We start from the raw sequence: 24,578 nt of genomic DNA, 5'->3' as shown, positions 1-24,578 counted from the left end.
ATATATATATTTTTTATTCATATATATAATAAATTTCTATGTACAATTTATTCTTTTTTTTTGTAACGAAACAAAATTAAAAGAGAAAGCTTTGATTGCAAACAGTGTTTCATACTAAAAGGGAGGGAGAGACAAAATGGAAAAGTGCTCAGAAAACTTGTGTTGTTATTTCCCTGTTTTTGTTTCTAGGTAGATCCAACAGGGGCTTGCCATTGTTTTGCAAGGAGATCATCCCTTTTGTTGGTCAGGATTCCCCTTGAGGTCAGTTTAAACTCACGTGAAATGCAAAGAAACTTGTGACAATTAGTAAAAGATTGGCATTATAAACAGCTCAGACATTACGAAGTATCCACCACACGATGTGAGGCTCTGGCTTTTATCACACTGGCTTTTCTACCAAAGCTGACGCTTACCTCACTTTGAGGTTAACAGCTGTGTTAGGTGTCAGCTGGGTGTATTTCAGTCAGCTTGCTGATACGTTAATGATACATTCGACAAAGCGCAGCTAAGACAGTGGAAACTGGCCGCTGACTCACAAAGCGTGATGTCTGATTGTCTGTCAGGGAGCCGCAGTAGACACACGATGACACCGTCAATGCAACATGAGCACATAAATAACATCACAAAATCATCCAGTGTATGGATTCATCTTTTAGAACATTGTTACGAGGTAACCTCCTCCCCTCGATAAGCTTAATACTTTAAACAAAATGAATTCATAAAATTCAGTTAAAGCAGTTGAGACAGTCATGCACTATGCAGCCTTTTTCCTTTTGTTAATGGCCGGGTTAAAATCCTTCCCTATGAAGCTGAAAAGATGTTGGCAAGTGAGAGCTCAAACAAGCTGCTGGCAAGAGAAACGGGCCCGGAGTTTTAGAGTACGCACAGACGAAGTATGAGACAGGAGGTCTGGGCCAGCGTTGTCGGTCCGGGTCTGGGGGATTGAGATCCAGTCCCAGCCACGTTAAAGGTCTCGCAGAACAGAAAATATCCTAAACGGAGTAAACCCTCCGGAGAATGTCTGCATGGCAGCTTTAAAGACGTCACCTCACTGAATATCACTCACGTTTCACAAACTGTACATGTCAGTAAAAATAAAAACAACAGTTTTGTTCAGCAGAGCACCTGTGCTTCTGAGTGAGACTCCATCCTTTGTGCTAACGCAGCATGTATTCCTTCCTGTGGGCATCAGAGAGCAGGGGGGGAGGGGGCAGGTAGCATCTACATTCTGCTGAAAAGACTGAAGAAGAGAGGGAGGTTTTGTGCTCGCTGTGTTTTAAAGGCACTGTCCTGTCACATGATGTCCACGAAGAACTCGCAGGGATTACCCATAGCGTGCTGGAACGACTGGCGGCTGGCGGTGAGCTCGGGAGGAACGGCCGCCAACTCTCTCCCAGGGGGGGCTCCGGGCGGCGTGCTGCTGCTGACCGAGGTTTTTGGGGCCAGATGAGCCAAACAATAAGGGGGAGGCAGGCCTGGGGGGCCGTAGGAGGAGGCGTGGCTCCGCTCGCTCTGTGCGCAGGAGCCTGGGCCCGGCTGGGCGAAGGGGGCGTGGCTGTAGGTGAAGGGTGGGTGGTTGTTCTGAGAGAAAGAGTGGCTCCTGTGCGAGTGGCTGTGACTGAGGCTCGACCTGGCGTGGCTGTGGCTGGAGACGGCGTGGCTGTGATGGCTCATCTGGCTGGCGGACCTGTCGCAGCGCCTCCCTCCGCGGACGCCCGGCTCTGACTCGCTGCACATCGTCCTCTGACACTTCTCCTGCGGGGAGCGCCTGTCTTTGCCCACGCTGGGGTTGGATCCACTGCTTCGGCTTCCTGTTGAAAAGGGGGAAAAAGGACATTTTAGCAGATACACGTGACTCAGGAGCAGCTAATGCAACTGACTGCTTAAGAAACAAAAAGGTCACACATTAAACAACAGCTTCATGGAGTCACTGTGAACTGAACAGCCACTTAATGTCACATGAGATCTCTGTGTAAATGCTTGGTGCATTACACAGCATAATGCATGGATTAAATACATTTTTGCACTTTGTTTAAGATGTGACCAGTCTAGCAAGAGTCAAGGGCAAACATGATTATCTTAAAGGTTTCACCCAAAAGGGACTAAAATCATAAGTTTTATCTGATGTTTTTACAAACAATGAATCATTCACAGAGAATAAACATGATACACCAGCATCAGTAAGTTATTACTCATCAGTTTAAATTTTAGAGAGATGCTTTTAGCGTCATGTTTCAATGCTGATAGGACACACTGATGCAGATGTACCACAAATAGTCCACTTCTGCAATGAGCCCAACAGTACTGGGGTAAAGTGGTGCATGATCGTCCCCCTCCCCGCCCCCGGCTCCAATCAGCACAAGCCTCAGAGTGATCATCCTGCATCATGCACCTCCCAGCACAGAACAAACGCATGCCCAGAGGTGCAGCGAGGGAGAATCAACTGTCAGGAGAGTCACACACAGATTACACATGGACGGAAAAAAACCATGAGACTGGCAGAGGGAGAAAAATCAACAACAACCAAAAAAAAAACAACCTTAAAACTGCTGTGTGATAGGTGGAGGATGCTGAGCACAGGAGGAAGAAAGGAGGGACAGAAGAAAGACTGAACGGTGAGTGAAAACAGAGCAGCAGCGGAGGAGAGGGGGTTAGCAGGCTTACCGGTTCCCCCAGTGTCCTGGGACTACCTCCTCCTTCAGTCTACCGTTGCCCAGCAGAAACAGAGGGAACAACAGAATTACACACACCTCCCAGCCCACGAGTCCCCCAAACTAACTAGCAGACTCGACGAAATCTGCTCCAAACCAATAAAGCTTTTTTCTTTTTCCTCTTTCATCCAGCTATAAAATAGTTATAAAACGGCTGTGCATAAACTGCTGCGAAAAACGCGCACATGCAGGAGCTGAACTCGTTAAGACGTGCTCTGTTTAAAAGGACCAAAGCAAACTGAACATTAGATTTATTTATTTTTAATTATTTTTGGCTGTCTGTTATTTAAAAAAATAAATAAATAAATAAATAAAAATCAACAAAAACAATGAATGAAAGCAAAATATGATCATGTTTGGATGTATCCCTCAGAGCAAAGATAATTTAGGTGATGCATCTGCATTATTTTGCTACATTAAAATATATTAAAATATTACGACAATCCCCCCATCTCCCTCAGTTTGTCCACTCCTTCAAAATCATGCAGCACCATCGATTACATTTTGATTTGAAATGAAAACAAGCCATCATTTAATAACTGACAGAGAGGAGTGGTGAATTCCAATCACAAGCTTGATCGGGTCTCTTTTTGTGTGTTTCCACACCCAGTACTGCAGAGCCGTCCGCTGCATGACTCAAGATGCTCATGATTGACCTTGACAATGAACGGACATGTTTTAGAAAACACAAACGTAACTATGGAGAAGGCAGCTGCCCAGAGCGCCGGAGGAGCTAAGATTAGTCAGACAGCTGTTCATACTCATGTCATATGACAGAAATGGTTTAATGGCTTCTTGCATGTTGAGCTGGATTATGGTAATTAATGATGGGTTGACTCTGAGGCTCGTCCTGCACCTTCTTAGTGCTCACCCTCGCTGTGCTGGCTGCCGGCGCTCCCGCTGTGGAAACTGTGGCACGGGTCTGAGTATCCTGGTGGAAAGCTGGGGGGCGCGGAGGGAAAAGGAGGGTAGGGGAATGGCTGCCCGCCCAGAGGCCAGGGGTTGTTGGTAGGAGGTAGAGGTGCCAAAGTGTCCTGTTCAGATCCTCCGCCGCTGGATCCCTCATTTAAATTGAGTGACGCCATATCTTCAAAAGAAATAAAAGGATTATTTAGCGTAACCCTTCTGCAAAAAGTCAGAGGTTGAATTACTGATCTAAGAAGAAACTAAGACGGGCTGTACTTTGGCAGAGGTCCCCAAACGTATAGTAGCACTGTTCAGAGAAGGTGATTTTGTTGACAGTGTGTCTCAGGTAGCCATGTTTCAGCAAACTGCTCGCATACTTTCTTGCATCTCGTCGATCCTTGAATCCCTCCACTCTGGAGTAAAGCCAGTCGACGACATCGGCACCTGAGGAAGCAGCAAACGCACATACACGCACATACACGTGCTGTCACACAGGTGCTAACAATACTGCTGACACGCAAGAAACACACAGTGACTACAACAAGAACTATGTGCAATGAGTAAAGCTGGTTTAGTTGAAAGAATTACGGTAAAATCTTTACGCCTCACAAACCGCACCAAGATCAGCCTGGGTATGCCTCAAACCTACCTGCACAACTTACAAGAAACTGCTTTTAAAACCTTGAACGTGTTTCTAAATAAAGGTTGGCTTTGCTCAGCCTTTTCCTCACCGATGACTGCATTGGCGATCGTGATCTTCAACCACATCCTGTCTCGTATCTCGAGGCCAGAGTCAGGCAGCTGCATCACCTTGACGATGGTTGCCATGTCTGTTTTACTTGCAGACAGAGGTAAGTCGTCAAATTCTGAGATGAAGAAAGAAGAAGAAGAAAATTAGAATGGAGTTTGCTTTTTTTACATTCAATTTTAATAATTTAAGGGAGGTCGCTGCGTGCCTTTACCATAGTGTGGGTAAGGTCCTGTTAGGGCTGTGGTGTGTGAAATCCACGCTGCAGGGTCGATGGGTCTCACAGGCTCAGCTAAACAAATGAAACAAACAGGGAAATTTCAAAAACAGTTACAACAAATAAAGATTATTCAGCTCAAACTTGGTCAAAGGTACAAGTAGCATCACCACTGAAAAAAACATCTGGATAACGACATCATTTGCTTCGTAAAATTTACTACCTGCAGAAAATGATTTAACCCCAGAGTGTTTCTTACCCCGAGGGATGGTGAAGTAACTCCGTGGAGATGGATCCCAACATTTGGCAACAGTAAGACTAATTGGACTGAAGAGAACAGAAAAACAAGTAAATATTTTTATTAGAACTAATATCCATCGTTTCAACAGGTCATGGCTGTCTACTACTTAATTTTCCCATTTGTACTACACCCAATAAATGAGTGAAATGTTTTAGATTTTGACTGTTTGAAGGGACAGTTCAGATCTTTTTAAGTGGGGTCCTGTGGAAAGGTTATAAATATCTTACCTGTTATAGATAGGTTTTTGAACGACCTCAGTTTAGAGAAAAAGTTTCATTCTGACTGGATTGAAGAGCTAAAGGCTAGTTTGAGCAGGACAAAGACCAGCATGCAGCTGTCTTAAACAACTCTAGTCTTAAAATGAATATTGTGATTCATGTGATCGCATTTATTTAAACCTTTACACTACTGTCATTTTTGCATCACTGACTTGGCAGTAATTATGTTGTTTAGTGGTATTCGTCTGTAAACCCTAATGGCCCACCAGCTTAAATGATTTATTTCTGTCCAGAAAAATTTGTTAGTTGGAAAAAACAGCAACAAATCTAACAACAAGCGTGGTGTAATGAGAGGACTCACTATCTTTCGCAATATGATTCTTCTAATTCTGTAAACCACCTGACAAATAAACCACACTGCTGCATGAATGCTTTAGTTTAAGGTGTAACATCACATCGGACAAACCGTGGCCTACACACAGATTGTGATCATCTTTCACAACAGCGAATGAAATCAGTAACTGTTCTGAGTGAGCTTAATGTTCTTACCCAGGTTTGGAAACAATCTCTCTTAGGATTCTCACAGCGTCGTCGTTGCTCATGTTCTCAAAGTTCACGTCGTTCACCTGGTTCAAACACAACCACAACAACAAAAACAAAACAACTCAAATTACATAACTTAGCACACACCTTTAGGGTTTTGGAAATAAAATATTATGCATGGAGCTCTGGATAATTCTGCATGCAGTTATACTCTGCATACAATAATCTCTGTAGAGCTCTTAGGCCTTCATAATTCCTGCAAATCCTAAGCTCTTTGCTTGCCGATACACATATAGAGTAAGAAGGAAGTAATAACAGAAATCAGTCTGTGTTTCATAGTGGTGCATGTGTAAGAGCAAAGTTTCAACGTACAAAGATCAAAAGATGCAAAAACAGGAAGGAAAACCTACAGTCTAGTAAAGGAAGTGACTATCCTAATGTGGTTACTAATGGGCCACAAAACCACAGACAGCTAACTGTTCTCTTTACTTGTCAGTATGACGCTGTGAAACTCTGCCAGCAGATGACTTACTCCACCAAAACTGCTGATATTCATCACAATTTTACAATCGGTGGTAAAACAGGAGGGTCACCTGCAGAAGCATGTCTCCAGGTTCTATTCTGCCATCCGCAGCCACAGCGCCTCCCTTCATGATGGAGCCGATGTAAATACCACCGTCTCCCCGATCGTTACTCTGACCCACAATACTGATACCCAGAAAGTTGTACTTCTCTGCCAGGAACAAAGAAAAGATGGTGAAAGTCGATGCTGATGTGAAAGAGATTACGATAAAAGACCTCTCTCCTTGGTGAAAATGAAAGTGCGTATTACACGTACCCATGTTGAGTGTGACGGTGATGATGTTCAGGCTCATGGTGGAGTCTGTGATACTGCTGAAGGATGAAGACTGAAAAGGCAGGAAGAGGTTTCCAGTGAGTGCATTGTGAATGAAAAGTGGCATTAGGTCTATATCAATTAACTCTCTCATCTGTTTCCGACACTCGGCGTCCGTGCTCATTTGAGCAGAGGCAGAGATGGGCCTTAGAAGTGCGTACCCGGTCTATCTTGGCCACTTTGTGCCTCCGTCTGCGCCGCTTGTGTCTGCGCATCAGCTGGGAAGAAGAGCTCTGTTCTGTGGAACTACTGAGCCTGGAGCGCAAGAGAAGAGGAGCAATTAATGGTCACAAAAAGAAAAGAGAGAAAAATGGGACATCCAGTTAAAAATAGAGGGTTGTGGCTATTCTGTTGCTTAAATATACAGAGTGAAATGAAATGAAATTATCTGACATTTTGGGTGGAAACATTAGGAGAATGTCCTTTAAACTGTGTAAAATTTCTATTTGTCTTAAGGTTCACAGCCCACAGAAAAATACTTGCACCACAGTGAGTGTGTGGTTTTTAAATACAACGAACAAAAACAACTGGCATGTTGTCGTATGAGGTTTTGGTACTGAAAGAAAATTATTCATTGCTTTTTGTCCAGTTTCATGTTATGTACTAACTCTTAAATGCAGTAGTTATAGGAAATCTATATATACATTAGAACGTGTTGCATGCTAATTATTGGTTTTATTGACTGGTGTGTGTGTGTGTGTGTGTATGTGTGTGTGTGTGTCTGTGTGTTTCATCATACAAGTCAAAACAGTTAAATCTGCTAAAGACGGGAAGTGTTGGAGGAAAGAGGAGAGACAAGATGGCCTTCCCTGGGAGGTTTTGAATCCGTAAGATGTGCTAATTAACAAGGAAGTATTGTGGTGGAAATTGATTCCATGCTACATTTAACCCTTTTTTGGCCCAGTTACTTAAAGGTTGTTCAGACCTGTTGTTTAAAATGGTTTTTACTTATACAATTGTGATTAAATAGCTCTAAATAAAGGGTCTGAACTCCCTCAATGCGCATTGAAAACGTTTTCACACAAACCACCTTGCTCTCTTGTGTATGTTTGGTAGTCTGATCAGAAAAAAAGTCAGCTCAGCTGCTGACTTACTGATGATAATTAAACAGCTATCCTTGGGAATATTCTGAAGATACAGATTTTTTTAATTTTTGTTTTTCAGCAAATCTTTCTTCATAAAAAGGTCTGTTTTGTCAGGATTTGATCAATCAAAGCAGATTACAGGATGTTGTATTGGTGAGTTTATCTGGTTTAATGTTTGTTTTAATTGTTTTAGAGCTGCTGGATGGCAGCTGTGGTCCCTGTAAGCTATAATGCGCTGTCAGTCACAGAACAACAGCATATTGTCACATTATACTCACCTAATTAAACGGAGCTGTGATGTTACGTTCACAGTGAAGCTGTAAAACAGCTGATAGCTGTCAGAGGACTGTTTCACTGAGGTGGATTTTTACAGGGGAAAATCTTCAGTCTGCTCCGACACTGAACTCTGAAGTCACTGATCATTTTATGCACCTTTATTTCTCTTATATTGTGTCTGTTAGGTAATTAGGCTTATTGAGAGATAAAGCAACAAAAAAAGCAACTCAAACAGCTCTGAATCGTGTTAATGTCAAAATAATAATATGTCACCAGTCAGTGGACGGATTTTAATGGATGTACATCTACAACTGATTAACTTTTAAAGTTAACAAAAGATCACCGCACAGCTAACTGACCTTAATAAAAAACCTATGACTCAAGTCGGTTTGACAGACATTGAGCTAAAATGTGACATGATACAAGCTGAGGGTCACAGCACGGAGTGCAATGTGTCACTGTATCGCCTGAGATTGCGCATAAAGTTATTTTCAAGGTTTGACCAAAATTACTACATTTTCATCCATTTTAACAAAATATGATCTTAGTCATATTTAGAAATTCCTTCAAGGGTTGCCAAGTCTTTAATTCTAAATAAATTCAGCCGTGTGTGTGTTATATACACAGGATTTTACAAGTTTGGGGAATTATACTGTATATACTTTCATGGAGATATACGTATGTTCACAATTTCCCTGTGAAGAATAAAAATGAAGGTCAATGTTGATGTCAATTAATGCTAATAAACCCTAAATTATATAAAGTCTTGGTTTAAATTCTAAAAGTAGCAAAAGGATTTCATGTGTGTCAGTGTAATGACTCTAATGACTCATTTCAGTTTTTGTGGCTTTTAAGAATTGATCCAATCTGAATGTTTGAAGACCACTGAAGCACATTTAGATGTGAGGCAGCGTGTTACCTGCTGGCATCCTCGTCTTCCTCGCTGTCAACAAATGAGCTGGACTCCAGCTCGCTGCTCATTACCGATGCACTGTCGTAACCCATGGCCGAATCCCTCGCGGTGCGCTCTGATTTAGAGTGACCGTTGATGCGGGGGACTGCAGAGAGAGAGAAAGAGCCGGGGAGCAGTGAGTCAGTTGCGGCGCTCATCGTGGGATCGCATCAGAACGAGTCGAAGTTAGTGAGAAGTGAAGAACCGCAGCGGGAGCAACAGCAAGATCTGACAATAAAAACTAGGACAACTACGAGTGCAGTGTTACTGTTTTTACGCTACAACTGAATGATGTGGTTTCATCTATGTAGAATAAAAAATTAACTAATTGTGCAAACATGATTATAAGTAAAAGCAGAAATTTGTCTATCCCAACTCCAGGTGGAGTCTGACCACCCTGCACATCCCCATACGTACACTGCAGGTGAGGTGGTGCGGTCTCAGGGTAACAGCGGATTTGTTGGAAAGGTCTCGTTAGGCGAAAAGGGCGTGGCCGCCAATGTGTTTGCCTTGAGCAAGCAAAACATTCCAGTAACGCAGGGGATTCCATCGCTCGCTCCACCCAGATGGTGTTCTTATGAAAGCTGAGCTACTGCACATAAACACCCAGTCAGCCGAGGGGCTTCGACATCCACGGTCAGGATTCACACAGACATATTTCCTCCCACGCTCTGATGACTCTCGCCAGAGAAAACAAAAACAAAATGAAATAAAAAAGCAAGTGTGCAGGTTCACCGAGCCAGACTGAAAATCTGTGTCTTTGTACTCTGCTCCGTCTGTGCCAGCCGCGCTCTAAAAGCCAGTCTGAGCTTCAGACTGCCTCAGCCCACCAGCTGGCTGCTCACAGCCTGCACAGCTCATCTATAATAAAGACAGTGACAATAATGGAGAACAAGCATAAAGTACTCTGGAGAGGCAAGTAAAACAAAAAGAGAGCAAAGATACTTACTGGCCGAACATGTAAAACATTTTACTTTAAATCATGATCTTCGACATTCTGGGTTATTAACTGGCGTGAAGTTTGTTAACTACAATCTACAAATATGGAAATATATGGATAAATGTAAATGTAAAACACTACGAACAGTAATTCTTTAACAACAAACTTCACACAGCAACTGAAAACTCTCGATAATGCAAAACTAAACGTCTCCAATGCATAATAAATGACAGACAATACACCTGCAGTGAACTAACCACAAAATGAAATCTCCTTTATGACAAAACCGACCTAAATGTCAAATACCATAATACGATGACTGAACGACACCAGTCCTCACCACAGTCGACGGTTTACCTCCATCCCAAAGTGACAAAGTGATCTAAGAGTGAGGAGAAAGTATTGCCTCCTCCCTTCATCCCCCCCAAGGCACGCAGCTATACAGCAGACTGACACTAATCTGCCCCCGACCAATCAGACGATCGGAAAGATAATGTAGGATTTTAGATGATGTCCTGGCCTTTCCCCTCACTTCCTCAGGTGAAAACAACACCAGGTTATTAAACACAAAAAGGATTTTAGCACTCTGATGTTAAAAATAATTCAAAAATGGCTATGATAACAAAGATGGCTCAATCTGCTGGTTTTTTTTCTGTTTTGTGTTAATACTTTATTACAAGCATAAGTGCTTTGGCTTAGCTGTGTCTTCTTTGACCTAAATACTGGCAGCACTGAACAAAATTAAATGTCATGTAACAGCAGTACTTTTTTTTCCTGTAGGATCTGCGTGCTCTCTGCTACTATGTATTAAAAGTTTAAGACGCAGAGCATGTGGTGGGTCTGAAACATTTTTTTTCTCATAATCCCATGTTGCCTTTTGGGAGAGACACCTGTTCATCCTTCTATACCGTTCACACTGCTGCATTAGTCGTTTTTAAATCCTACGGCACAGATAGAAAGTAAGAAAGGATACAAGTACGGGAGATGTACACTTCAAGCCGTCACTTTTCGAGGGCAGGCGTTCTCACACGGAGCACCGATCACCTGCAGCAAGCGTCTAAGGTGTCAGGGAAATTCCTGCTGCTGATGATGCTGCTGCAGGGAGCGAGACACAGAGGCACTGAGGCGGGGCTAAAGACGCCTTCTTCTTCATATCGCTGCACATCAGACCTCCAGACAGAGCCAAATTGAATTACATTTCACCGGGCCTGGCTCGGCAGATTTATGAGCCACAGAGCTGCTGATGGGCCTTAGGGGGCCTTCCCAGCTCCCCTGGTGGTTTCACTTAATTAGCTCCAACAAACGAGCAGGCCAGCAGACAGAAAGAGAAACTGGGTTTTGTGCGAGAGAGGTTTATGATGGGATCCTGAAGTAATTCTCAATTTTCTGATGAGGTCAGGAAACTAAATTTGTGGTACATAAAAAAAAAAGAACTCAACAGCTCTTTAAACTGGTGTATATCTGTTGCCAAGCCAAGAACATCTTCATGAGAAGCAGCAAAGAGGGAATTCTTGTTTAAATGACTGGATATGAGCAAGTTAGATCCCTTCCTGCAACCCCAAGCTGACGCTGAGCTCTGTGGTACTAATTGCACCTCATAAATTAATGAGTACTTGGTTAATGAGCCTGGAGTGCAGGATGCAAAGAGACAGGCTCGCTGTGCAGAGAGGACAGGAGGAACAGACACGGAGGGAGGGTTAGAACCGGGTGAGTCGCCGTAAATAACAACAGCGAGAATCGGTTTGTTTATTCTACTTTCTGCCTCAAAAAACAATGAAATTTTGCAGAAACAGTTCTTTCAGTCAGAGTGTTTCAGTTTCTTTTCTTGGTATCACAATGGCTTAGTTTACAGGGCATAAACTGGAACAGACTGACTTTGACATTTCATAAAAGTCAACTGTTCTCTGACAGGATGTTAATCATCGTGTAAGGCTGAAGTGTGACTAGCAGGAGGAAAACACCATGAGTTTGCAAACCTGAGCCACACACACACACACTGACAGAAAGGAAGAGGATTATTGGGTAAGAGTTCCAGAAATTTGACACTGGGTGAATTTAATCACTTCTTATTTTCCTTCTTTTGAGAATCTGGATATGTTTCTCAGTATGCCGTAGTTAAAGTTCAACATGAACCACTCCATCCTGATGGGACGCTTTTTTTTTTTCTTTTTTTCTTTTTTTACACGTTCATGTCTGGAATCCATGCTTTTTTTTATTAAATGAGTATGAGTTAAATGAAGAAGTACTGAAATGTAATAAACTCCAAAATGACAAGATAATTGGATTTTTTTTTTGGACTCCATCTGCTCCTGGCTGATAATACTCACGCTCGGTTTCTCGAGCTCTCCTGCGTGCGCGCTCTCTTTCTCTCTCCCTGCGGTGGCTCAGGAGAGACTCCGTCCCCGTCTCCGTGTCCAGGCCGTCGCGGCTGCTCACTGCATTGGCACTGCAACAAACAGTGAGAAAACTTCAGTCAGATTTTGGACGATGTGCCCGACACACTCCGTCTCTGCCACACAGAGTGCTACAAACTAATTCTGCAGCCAGCCAACACTCCTGAACAGACTCCAGCTACAGTATTCTTCTCTCTGTCACAATATCTGTTTGACTGTCATTCAGCCTTAGGGAAATATGCAACTTTTATCATGACTCTGTTTCAAATTCAGTCCCTCTGGCTAAAATAGCAGTTACATTGTTCCGTGGTATGTGATGTGTTTTCCACTAAGTGTCATTAATGACCAGATAGCCTGAAAGGGAGCTGTTCTGGACAATACTGGCATTAATGAGACCTATTGAAAGCCCAGATGGTGCCTGGAGCGTGATTAGGAGAAAGACGGAGAGGGGAGAGTGACAGAGTGCATAAAAAGTGAGAAGTGGTAGATCAGGTGTGGGCTAAGCATTAAGCTGGCCTGGGTATTTGAGGTCGCGTGTGGGGGACTGTGGAAGGGGGCGGCAGCCGGCAGACTGATATTCTATCAGAAGGGCTGGAAACGCGCTGGCCTCAGGCACCAGGGGTTAAGGGACTTACACCGCCACCGGGCTCGAAGGAAACCTGAAGCTGGTGAGAACTCTTCTCCACCTTGTCAGTCTGTCACACACTTTGGCAAGTGAGCAACACGTGTACCTTCCACCTGCATGGAAAATCACAGCAGAATTCACGCGTCTACGCTCAAATAGATTCATGTTCGAGGCACAATCGTGTGGCCCAGCATTATCCGGCCGTGTTCAGAAACAATGCTCTCCTCATACCTCAGTGGCACTGTGTGGAGAATCATTGCAAATTAAATATATTACAGACCAGACAAGGATGCTGTGTCGACTGTGTTCGCTCAGCGGGAGAAAATGCTCAATGGGGCATGCTTACACGCTTCTGCTACACGAGACTAATGGCTGCACCTGGCTGCAGGTCAGCGCGTGTATGCAAATATGACTAAAGAAACCCTCTTTGGAGTCCTTGGATGCATTTCTGATCAAGCTGTGATGCGATGGTCGAAGCTGTCAGCGGGGAACTGGGAGGAGATTATCTAAGAGGCAAGGCTGCAGCTGTGAACAAATGCCACCCCCTTTCAATAATCCCCCCACCATCTCTTTCCCGACTGCTGCCAATAGGCGCTCCCACTCTCGTGGGAAATAGAGATGCGTGCTTTAATCCGGATTACCAGGCAGAGGCACATCAGTTGTGTCCATTCTCAGCTCGAAACACCTATTCTTCAAATATGGCTATTCATGCGGACAAACACATGAAATGCATGAATAAAGCACAAAGAGAAAATGAAGTGGTAATAATATTCCAGCTACTTTCAGTGCGAAGTGGAGGACTGGATTCATTTCAGATGGAGGGGAGGTTTGCGACAGGCAAATCGCCACGCTGTTTCTCCGAGAGAAAGGCCCGCCGGTCTCACTCAAAGAAAGAAAGAGAAAGGAGAACACAGAAGGGGGGGTGGAGTGAAATGAGGCGTTGCAAAAAAGGGTCGTAGCAGGTTTGCTCCACAAGGGGGCGGTAGTGGAAACTGGTTGGGAACAATAAAATCATCATGAGGCCTGACAGCCAAACAGCAGGGAGCAGTCCATAGAGGGCAAGAGAGAGGCGACATGTCAAACCTTGGATAAAGAGATACACGGAGACATGACAGATTGCCTGCTCTCAATATAGAGCCTCGGTCATTTTGCTCTCACGCTGCAGTGGCAACAGCTTTAGCCTCTTCTGCCCTGCCTACTAAATTTAGCGAGGGGCTTCTCCCTGGCAAGAGCAGTGATATTTTATAATCTGCCGGTTTTAAGTCAAAGTCTGATCTGAGGGAAGCTGTGAAGAAAATCTCCATTTCTGACCTTTGAAGCACCAATGTGTTTTTGGGTCCGGCATGCCTTTATTAGCTCGGTATGGATGAATGCTCTGAGTGAGTGAACACAATGGGCCTCACTGAGTGCAAGTATTTGCCTGAAGATGTTCATGCAGCAAAGGCTATTTCAAGAATCAGCAGCACTGGCTGCATGCGCATCGTGTTTACATAGATGGGTGGACTAACGCCTCAATTCATGGGCGTGTGGGTGGGAGGGAGCAGACAAACAAGTGGGAGAAATTCTCACACCCTTCCATGGTCCAAGATTAATGCTTCAGCGCACGCTTCGTGCTGTATATTCACACCTATCAGTCACCTACACTTCCCTTACGAGCTGATAATGATGATGACTTTCACTGCTGAACTATCCACATTTTAATTAGCACATATGGCCTTCTGTGGAAAACTAGGAAGAAAAAAGCTTAACCGAGTGAACCGGACTGTGAACTTGAGAACATCTGCCGACATGTCTGTGTGTTGCTGTGCAAATACGACAAGCAAGCAAACAGCCCTACTTACTGGAAGGAGGGGGGTCGCGAGTCTCCGATGCCCCCCGTTCTTTCGAGGGGAGGGGGAAGCTCCGGATGGCTCTCCGTGCACTGAGACCCTCCATCGGAGTGTGCACTCTCTGCCAGGACCAACTGAGAAAAAGTGGTATAAACAAAAAAATAATAATCAAGCTTTAAGAAAAAACACCAAAAAATCGAAATATGTTATTAATACAATATGTTCCACATGCAACCAGAGCTAAAAAAAACAACAACTACAAACACTGAAGCTAGCGCCACAAAGGCTCACAGTTCATGGGTACAAGTAAACACAAAAAAGGCTTTAAAATGACAGACTGCAACTAAGCCTACTGAGGGCAAAGAACTAGAGATGCAGTGTAAACTACACAGAAACTTAAACACATTTGCTTTTACTAAGCAGAGTGTCCATACAAAGTAAGATTCACAATAATCCATCCTTTCATCTGAGCCTGAATAATAAAAGTTAAAGCAGAAACCCAAACACAGACTAACAGCTGTATGGACTGTGATTATTCTAATGCAAGCTTTAGGATTTGCAGGTGCCACTTTGGTGACACAAAATTTATGTGGGAAGCACATTTTGTGTTCCTTTTAAAGAATACTAATATTTCTGAAATAATCGTAAGCCTTTGTTCTCGCTGAATGCTGTCCGACTTCTGTCTGGTTCCCGACTCTTCAGTCTTGAAGAGAAATGTTTTAGAAATGTATTATTTTGTTATAGAAACATATTATTTGCACTGAACTAATTCATCTCTATATTTGAGTCTCTTAATGGTGGTTCATCTTAGCCATCTTCTTTCCAAACAAATTGAGTGTGCAAAATTTGTTGGAATATTTTACTTCAGAAGTTTCCTTAATGCCACAGACAGTCAGACCCAGTGACTGTAATTACAAACTGAAATGATGATAAAGAGATGTGGATCCAGGTTGTTCCTCACCTCTCAGAAAGTGTCATCTTATGGGCAGTGTCGGCTCAAATCAGTTCAGATAAACATTTGAATATTTCTTGTAGTTTTGTGTGATCTAAGTTTACAGTGAGATCTAATCTTAATAACGGCCTTTACAGCAGGTTTAAGTATGTCATGCTTGTATTGTAAGCCAGGAAGCTTATCACGTGAAGCAGTCTATCTTCAGTCTATTTTTGCAAGGATCACCCCTGAAACGGGCTTTTAAATGGCAAAAATACCAGCACCAAATTGCCGCTATTCGACATATCTGGAAAAGAAAATGAAAAACCAGATCAAAATACATACAACATATTATGACTAACTCCTCTTAAAAGCTCTTTGACATAAAGAAAAAAAAGTCAGCCATGATCAGTCTGAAATGCTGAGAATTGTCTCAAAGTTTCAACCACTACAGCTTTTTCATACTTAGTGTTTAATTTTAATATTTATCTTTTAAACATTTGCCAATAAATAATTTTAACAAGAAAATAAATGATCCAAAGCTTACATTGAAAGCATTTAATGTTCAATTTGAGAAATCTAAAAAAAAAAACTAAAACAAAACTATGCATAGCAAATCAAATAAAGGTTCATTATAGATGCCAGGATTAGGCAGGTACTGAAGATGGATGGATGGAAGGATAACTGCCTGTTTAAATATGCATCGTCTCAGATTGTAGCTAATAGCTCGTACAGGACATGATGGATGCTCTGAGTGCTACACCTTTTTTAACGGTTAGAAATAAAATGTATCAGAGCTACGCCTGGTAGAGTTTCCACTGACTTTTAAAACATTATAAACAAAGAGTATGGTCATCAACTAGCAGATCTGTCAGTCACTGCAGACTGTAGTACCTGTCGCTTCTACATAATTATGAAACAGAAGTTAGAACAAATTTAATAAACTCTAAAACCAGTAAATTGCTGAAAGCTCTTATTGTGAAAGGGGGATTTATTAAGTGTTTAGTCAGGAAGCAGCAGAGCTTTAAACTAACTCGACGCCGACATGATGTAGTGAGATCACATTTAAACACAAGTCAACTCATTATTGAATAAGACAGTCTCTGACAACTGCACAACCAGCACTGTGTGCTTAATCCTGACCTCTGACCTCCTCATGGAGGGAGACTAACAAATAATGACTTTTTCCTCAGTAATCAATAAAGCAAAACATCTCTTTAAAATAAAATGCTGTAAAAAAAAAAGACCCAGACACAAACTCATCATGCAGATTGAAACAGGCTGCCAAACTAAATGAACTGTCTTTGGTTTTTGGATCAATATTTAAAGGCAGAGCTTTAACTTGAGTGTTTTGTCCTGTTTGACAATACACCGGTGAAGATGTAAATCTTTCTCTAAAGCAGGCAGACTCGTTTCGTTTCACAGTTTATTGTTCCCACAGGGGAACTTGACTTCGCAGTGTTGTTTACAGCCCATAACAACAAAACACCATAAAGCTGTATAATTCAATAGAGTAGTAGATTAGGGTAACTGTGGCAACAGTAGTAAATATAACAGTGTTAATATCTAATGGAAGCCCTCACATGTTTACAGCCAAACAGTGAGATCAAGTTTTTAGCAGCCTCTGTGGAGGCGTTACATGGCTACATCTGAATGATCTATGAGAGCTCCACGTATCTTTGGTTACAGCTGAGGCGTCGCAGTAAGCAGAAAGGGGAGAGGGACAGCAGGGCAGCACCATCTGCCTCACTCACCCAGGACACTACCCTCCCGTTGAAGCATGGCAGCTTGGCGTTGTCATCGGAAATCTCCTCTTTGACGACCCTGGTGAGCAGAGGAGACGGATGCAGTCAGGCTAACGGAGCAGGACGCAGAGACAACACGTGATAAAACCTGGAAACGCTTTCCTTCCCTGCATTGCTGGCACACACAAAGCAGCATTCACACCTTCAAAGTTACACTTTCAGCGTTGCTGTCCGCCAACTTTGCGCCCTTGAAGCTGAGTGGGCTCAAAGAGCAGTAGTGATGCTACTCCGAGTCTGAATCTGTGGTGTCTGCGCATCAAGGCTGTCCGCCAAGTTACACCATGCACAACAAGGTTATATGGAACAGTCAATTTGACAAGGACAGAAGCCAAATATATAAAACAAACTGCACAGATGTTTAATACTAAAGAAAGAGACCTGGTTACAGACAGATAAATTTGTTTATAATCATTTTATTGAAGAAATAAAACCCACAAAAGGTCCCTGAAATAACTTGTCACTGACAACAGTAATAAAAAGAAAGACATACTAAAAATCAGCAATTAAAAATTAAACATTGCTTCTGAACTGTGGGTCAACAGAATTATGTTAAAAAACAAACTGGCCTTGACAAAAAGGATGGTACCCTAGAAATGACTAAAACTCACTCGTCCACGTGGACATGTTAAATTAAGTTGTCCTGTAATCAGCATCACAGGTGTCTTCAGTCCTGTAATCAGTCAGCCTGCCTGTTTAAAGGGTGAAAAGTAGTCACAGTGCTGTTTGGTATCATGATGTGTAACACACTGAACATGGAGGACAGGAAGATAAGGACAGAGTTGTCTCAGGAGCTTAGAAAGTAAACTAACGAGCAGCACGTTAAAGATAAAGACTATAAGACCGTCTCCAAGCAGCTGGACGTTCCTCTGACTGCAGCTGCTCAGATTATTCAGAGGTTTAAGGTCCACAGGACTGGAGACAACCTCCCTGGACGTGTCCACAAGAGGAAAACTGATGACAAACTGAAGACATGGATAATATGATGGGTAACCAAAGAGTCCAGAACAACTTCCAAAGACATTAGAGGTGAACCCCAAGGTCAAAGTTCATCAGTGTCAGATCACACCATCGGTCTCTTTGAGCCACAGTGGACTTAAAGAAGACGACAGAGAAGGACATCAAATCATAAAAAAGTGAGGCTGGAATTTGTCAAAATGCATGTTAACAGGCTCCAAAGCTTCTTGGAGAATGTTCTTTGGACAGATGAGACAGATGAGGCAACAACTCCCCTCAGCTCACAGACCCTAAAATGAAGCAAAGAACACAGAACCTGCAGAGAAACATGGAGGAGGCTCGGTTCTGTTCTGGGCCTTGAATCTACAATGAAACCTCAAGACTATCAAGGCATTCTGGGATGAAATGTGCTGCTCAGAGTCAGAAAACTGTCACAAGTCATGGGTTCAACATGATAACAGCCCAAAACACACAAAAATGGCTAAGAACCAAACACTGGACTATACAGATGACTACTTCTGAGCCCTGATCTAAATCCTGTGGAACATCTGTGGAAGGAGCATAAACATCTGGAGAAGGAACCCTTCAAACCTGAAACAGCTGGAGCTGTTTGTTCAGGAGGATTGGGCCAAAATACCTGTGGACAGATGCAGAAATCTCTGAGAAAGTCACAGAAATCTCTTGATCGCCTCAAAATATTGTGTAACAAAATATTAAATTAAAACTACCATTCTTTTTGTCAAGGCCAGTTTTATTAGCTTGTTTTTTTTTTAAATAATTTTGCCAAAATTCACATCAAGGACTCATTTTCATTAGTTGATTTTAGAAAATGTTTCTTTCTTTGTCAGATTCAAGTTAACTCACTTTCCATTGTTGTTTTTTTATTTTATCTCTTTAACAAAAGGGCATAAACAAATTCATCCACAGCTACAGCTGGATAGAGAAACGTCATTATTAACCAAAATGGAGTGTGGGTATGAATAACTCTGGGCCTTACTGTAGATCGATGTGCCTGTGTGAATGTTTTATGAGCGTTCGTAGGTAGAAAACGCCTCAGAGCTGCTGCAAGAGGGTGTCAGAGAGCTGAAATGTGTATTAATAGAGCCATCTAGTGTGAAAGCCTCCCTTGGTGAGCTCGTCTTTGGCTGTAAACTCTCTACAAAAATACCTCACAGTTACCCTTTGACCTGCTGAGACACAGTTCAGCTGCAGTTCGTCACCACACCTGCTGGGCCCGTGTCTCATAGACCAAGTTAGGAGCTGGCAGAGAGGATGGAGATGAGCTGGCAAACACCTTTTTTTCCATCAGGAATTTTTTTTTTTCTGATTTGATACTACCAAGTATTTCTGTGGAGATCTCTCACATTAGCTTCTTGGCTTTGAACGCCGTTTATAAAAAGGGAGAGGCACAACTTGAGAGCAGCAGGAAATCCTAAGAAGATTTTATGCAGGGGTGTCTTTGGCAGCGACTTTATAGCTTTCATTTTTTCCACTCCCTGTTTGCCAAAACTTCCCTTCTACTGAAATAATTAGCCAAGCTAGTTGTGGTTTTGTCAGTGTGTCGCTTCTGTGGGAGCTGTATTGCTGGGAGTGGTGTACAGAGATAACGTAGCCTTGTGGCTGGAAGTGTCGACCACAGAGTCTGTTGCTGTGGCATGTTCCACCTCGGGGAGGAAAAGGGAGGGAGGCGAGGGCCAACTCTGCCGGCTGCTTGTTGGGTCGGAAGTGATTGCATCCTCTCTCAAGCTGCACGGCCAGCTGTAAGGTGACTTGTGAGGATGTGGGAGTGGTCTGTATAAACAACAGTTCTTCCTAATGTTAGTCAGGAATGAGATACAGATGACCAGCGCGACTGTTATGCTGCAATTTCTGAAAGAAATGGTACGCAACGTCCCTCCCTCCTGCTGTGAGGAGTGAAACTGCAAGAGCAAACAGAAGTGAACCTTTAATCAGATAACAGATTACATCTTTAACGGCTTCCATCTGATATGAAAACCAGTTTGCGTTGCGCTCCTGAACCATTAACGTGCACAGATTCTAAACAATGGACGCACACATAGAAACCAACTGTAACCATGTTTATTGAGGCCTGGTGTCTAGTGTGAGATCCTGCCACAGATCTGGCTTCTTAAAGCTGACAGCCTAAATAGGTTTTAACAGATTTCTCAGGATAATGACACACAAGATTTACCCCAATGATGGCGGAATATTCTGTTCCTGGAGATATTTGTGTAGATTAGACGCATTTGTTTATGCTTTGAGAGACAAATGCGTTCAAACCAAAAACCAGAGGAAGGAGAAATGGGGAACACACCAGCCAGCAGTCTAAGCTCTTTGGTGGCGCTCTCTGGTGCTAGTAAGACTATCAACAGGAAAGCATACATTTGTAGCAGAAAGCAAGTAAAAACTGATTTAGAGTCTACCTAAATAATCTGCTTAATAAAGCTTTAAAGGTACTCAGTGTGATGTCATGAAGGCCGGTCAAATAAAATACAGTAAGAAACAAAATTCGCACAATATTCTTCCCATGTCGATGGTTAATATGTCCTTAAATTAAAAACTTTTAAGCAAAATTTTGTGAACAAATGCCAACAACTGTGTGTTTGTTTACAAATGAAAACAGCCGAAGTGACTGAAAACAGGTGAACAATGGTGACATTGATGGAACAGCCATTTGGGATTGAGAAGTCCAACAGTTTTAATGCATTAGTGCATATTTACACTCAGTTTTGTTGAGTCAAGTATGCAGGTAAGCTTCCAAGTGGTTTTGGGTGGATAGGGTGCTCTGTTTACATTGAGTGCGTACCCACGTTTCATTGCATATCCATATATCTGGAAAACTACTGGAGTAAACTCTTTACACTGCACCATTTGATATACTTCAGGATAACCTTTTCAGGGTTTGATTTCAGAGTTTGCAATGAGTACCTTTAAGCATAATGACAGCAGGATGCTTGTGGATAATGACACAGTATTATCGCTCTTGTGTCTTAAGGTTAAGCAGTTTTGGCTCCTTTTTCGTATTGTCACCTTATGACAACTTCTGTATAATCATTACCACAGTCGGCGAGATGCTGTTGATGCTATGTGACACCAAATTGCAGCACAGCCTTCGATTCTGTCACAATTGGAGTAGCAAAAACACGTCAGGAAGATAAAGAAGCATATTTGTGCAAAAAGCTGCAGAATTTGTCCTCTAACTACAGAGGCTCAGCATCACTTTCTCAGCAGAAGAAAGATCCCCCCCACCCCTCCCCATCCCTGCCAGCCCCCTATTTTGTGAGTCACAAACAAGACTGCTTCTTTCAGTCCTTCAGCTTGGCTGCTTCCTCAGCTCCACAGCGTCTCTGTGACTTGAATTATAGTGAGGTCTCAAACCCACTCACCACCAGAGGCACAGACGAAATGCCGTATCATCACCTTGAAGTTTCTGAAAAAGCCAAGTGGGTTGCTTCACAACAGACCGAGCTTAGTTAGGTTCTGTCACATGAATACTGATGAACACATGAATATTGCTGGGAGAAGATTAACAGCTTAAGTGTAAAAATCTGTTCAAGAAATATTTGTTGTTTAATTTCTCTTCCCTGTTGTGTGGATGCAAACGCCACAGCTCACGGTTACATGTATTCCATGAGGTTCCACGGAGACCCGAAATGGCACGCTTTCTGCTGTAAGCCCGGGCATTTGGGGTGTAAACTGTTTATCAAATTCATGTGGCCATGTCTTTAAGAGCTGATACGGCCAGCACAAACGTAGTTCAAAAATCCTTTAAGAAAGCGCCTTTCTTTCCCCCTTCTGCGCACCAGGGGGTCTACTACAGAAGACCCTGCTCTGACTGCTCATTTACATTTCAAACACTCACTATAACTGCAAGGGATTTGATGTTTTCTCCTTTCTGCTCAGCAGTCTTATTCCTCGGCTGCTAATTCTCCAGCAGCCATACTGTCTGTCTGGATGCAGCAGAGCCAGTATGGCTACCACAAAGCACTGCTTTTTCCTCTTTGCCTTTGACTGGGTTTGCTTCCATATTGTGCCAGTGCCATACGGCACTCGCAGTGTCTGAACATTCGCACTTAACTCAAAGGCGGGAATGCTCGCCGCAATGCTTTTATGATCGGTGTAAAACGGCTCGACGTGAAAATAAAGTGGCCACACTGTTCGGCGCACGGTTCTACTTTAAAATGCTTTGTTGATGCACACGCGGGATCAGTTTGGTGTATGTGGCAACTCGGAGTCGTGTCTCCATGTGGGGAGAGCAAATATGCTTTGTTTGTTTCCATAATCTGCTTGTCGATCACCTGAGGCCCAGGGAGAAGCCCAGGCTGCAGCAAAAGACAGGCAGGAAGCCAGAGCTGGGGGGACAAAGCGGTCCACCAGGCCTAGACTGCAACCAGGAAGAGCCAGTTTTCCCTCATGAGGTCAGATTGCAGTGGAAATGTTACGCTGGGCTCTGTGGACTCTCCCTGCTCATGCATTTCCTCCTATTAACACTGCTACATATTAATGTACAGGGGCTCGACTGTTCAGGCTGGAATGAGAACACCGACACGAATATGTCATCTTCAGCACAGGCCTGATAACTCTGCTGACCCAGAGAACTGGAGATTTGGTGTTACTCTTGCAAATCAGGACAGATTTACACAATGAGATAGAAACCAGGAAAGAAATGTTTCTACTATTTGCCACAGACAGCATCCAGCAGAGGTCGGGAGGCAGCTCCTGGGGCTTCCTGAGGTAGAATTTACCAGAAAAAACAAACAAACAAAATAAGTTACAGGAAACACATTTTAAGCTAAGCTTTAATTCAAACTCCATCCCAGACACCTAATACTAGAGCTGAAAGAAAATAAATAAATAAGCATACGATTGTGTGGGAATTAAGAGGTGTGGGGTTCCATCTGATTGGGGGGTTTTTGCACGCCATTTTTTTTTTAATTCTTTGCGATATTGATATTAGGTACACTGAAACTGCAATTTCATTCAATTTTGAATATATTGTGCAATCCTGCCAAAAAGCTTTGTATAAAACGTAGTTATGCATGTCATTTGCTATTTTAAAAAAAAGCACTATTTTTGTTGGGTACACATTGACAACATAATTGGGGTATAATGAGGTTACCTAATAGGGTTAAATGACAATGAACAGAGGACTGTGGGAGGCAAACAAATGCTCTGTCATTGTTCATTATTTATAATTTTCTCATAAGCAAACAAATTCTGTTTTATGATGTTATTGTAATGACATGACACACTACTAATGCATAAAGAAAAGCTGACATTTTTAAAAGGTGATCTTAGGGTTTAATTCAGCAGCTGGAGTGGACACATAATTGGTAAAACAGTCGTATATATATTTATACTAACATGCTACAAAAACAACAACAAAAACCAAGACAGGGAAGAGTGAAAGGAAACCAAATGTTATGAAACCTGAGAACTTGAGCGCCGGGGTTCGGCCACTTTCTGGGTAAAACCCTGTCAGTGTAATGAGGAGCAGGGGTCTGGCTCCGTGTAATTCATGCAGAGCTGCGTCATTAGGGCTCTGGACAGATCTGGTCTCACTTCAAACACTCGTGTTCCTCCTCCACTGCGCTCAGAGGAGACCGGAATAATGAGCAGGTGCCAGGAGGAGCACGAAACACAGCCTACTACAGGTTACACACAGGTAACAACCCCCCTTCATGGCTCCATGCTAAACACCGGGGCTTGGATCCGGCTGCCACATGAAGCCCCACGAAGAGGCGGATAATTAATAACAACAATAATAATGATAATATCCACCGACTGAGGCCACTTACCCGAAATCCTGGTCCATGGATTTGAAGAAGAATTTGTAGCTGTTGACCGGCCGGTTGTTGAGGACATTTTTAAAATCCGCTAAGGTGACTTTCTCCGGAGAAACGGAGAGTTTGACCAGATACGGAGTCTCCTCCTCGTCTATGTGATATATGATTTTAGTCTCCGCCATGAGAGAGAGGGGAGGACAATCATTGACACAGGAAAGGAACAAGGGTTGGCAGCGCACTCAAACAGGCCTGCGGTGTTACCAGCTACCCGGAGGAGAATAATAACATAACAGCATTCCCTAATACTTCAGCCTGTACACAACACGACAGGAAACGCAGCTCCGCGGTGAAAATCCACACATAATCCCCTCCCGAGTGCCCGTATTCCTGCTCCGGTGTGAGGCGCTACGGTGGCTCTCTCGGCACTAAAACAGGAAGGGACAGTCCACATCCTTGAGATATG

The 24,578-nt window shown here is 43.0% G+C and overlaps 1 protein-coding gene across 1 annotated transcript; it reads right to left on the bottom strand.

Moving 5' to 3' along the window:
• On the bottom strand, positions 1–24,569 carry dvl1a (dishevelled segment polarity protein 1a). Its single transcript, XM_017409629.3, has 15 exons — positions 24,128–24,569; positions 17,325–17,394; positions 14,652–14,773; positions 12,120–12,238; positions 8,820–8,958; positions 6,701–6,794; positions 6,483–6,552; positions 6,238–6,377; positions 5,651–5,727; positions 4,842–4,909; positions 4,580–4,657; positions 4,349–4,483; positions 3,894–4,061; positions 3,583–3,798; positions 1–1,811 (listed from the first exon to the last, which is right to left on the bottom strand). Exons 1-15 carry the CDS (start codon positions 24,295–24,297, stop codon positions 1,294–1,296), a joined length of 2,184 nt encoding a protein of 727 aa, XP_017265118.1. The 5' UTR covers positions 24,298–24,569; the 3' UTR covers positions 1–1,293.
• Between the last annotated feature and the right edge of the window lie 9 nt (positions 24,570–24,578).

Source organism: Kryptolebias marmoratus, linkage group LG8 (assembly GCF_001649575.2).
Source record: "Kryptolebias marmoratus isolate JLee-2015 linkage group LG8, ASM164957v2, whole genome shotgun sequence".
In the NCBI taxonomy this organism is placed as follows: domain Eukaryota; kingdom Metazoa; phylum Chordata; class Actinopteri; order Cyprinodontiformes; family Rivulidae; genus Kryptolebias; species Kryptolebias marmoratus.
Note: the sequence above shows the minus strand (reverse complement) of the source record. Positions and strands in the feature narration are given on the sequence as shown.

Coding starts and splice junctions, on each gene's coding strand:
- dvl1a (XM_017409629.3), bottom strand. CDS start 24,297: ATGGCGGAGACTAAAATCATATATCACATAGACGAGGAGGAGACTCCG. Junction 6,795..8,819: donor GAAGACGAGGATGCCAGCAG/GTAACACGCTGC, acceptor CTTGCGCTCCAG/GCTCAGTAGTTCCACAGAAC. Junction 4,062..4,348: donor GATCGCCAATGCAGTCATCG/GTGAGGAAAAGG, acceptor CTGCTTCCTCAG/GTGCCGATGTCGTCGACTGG.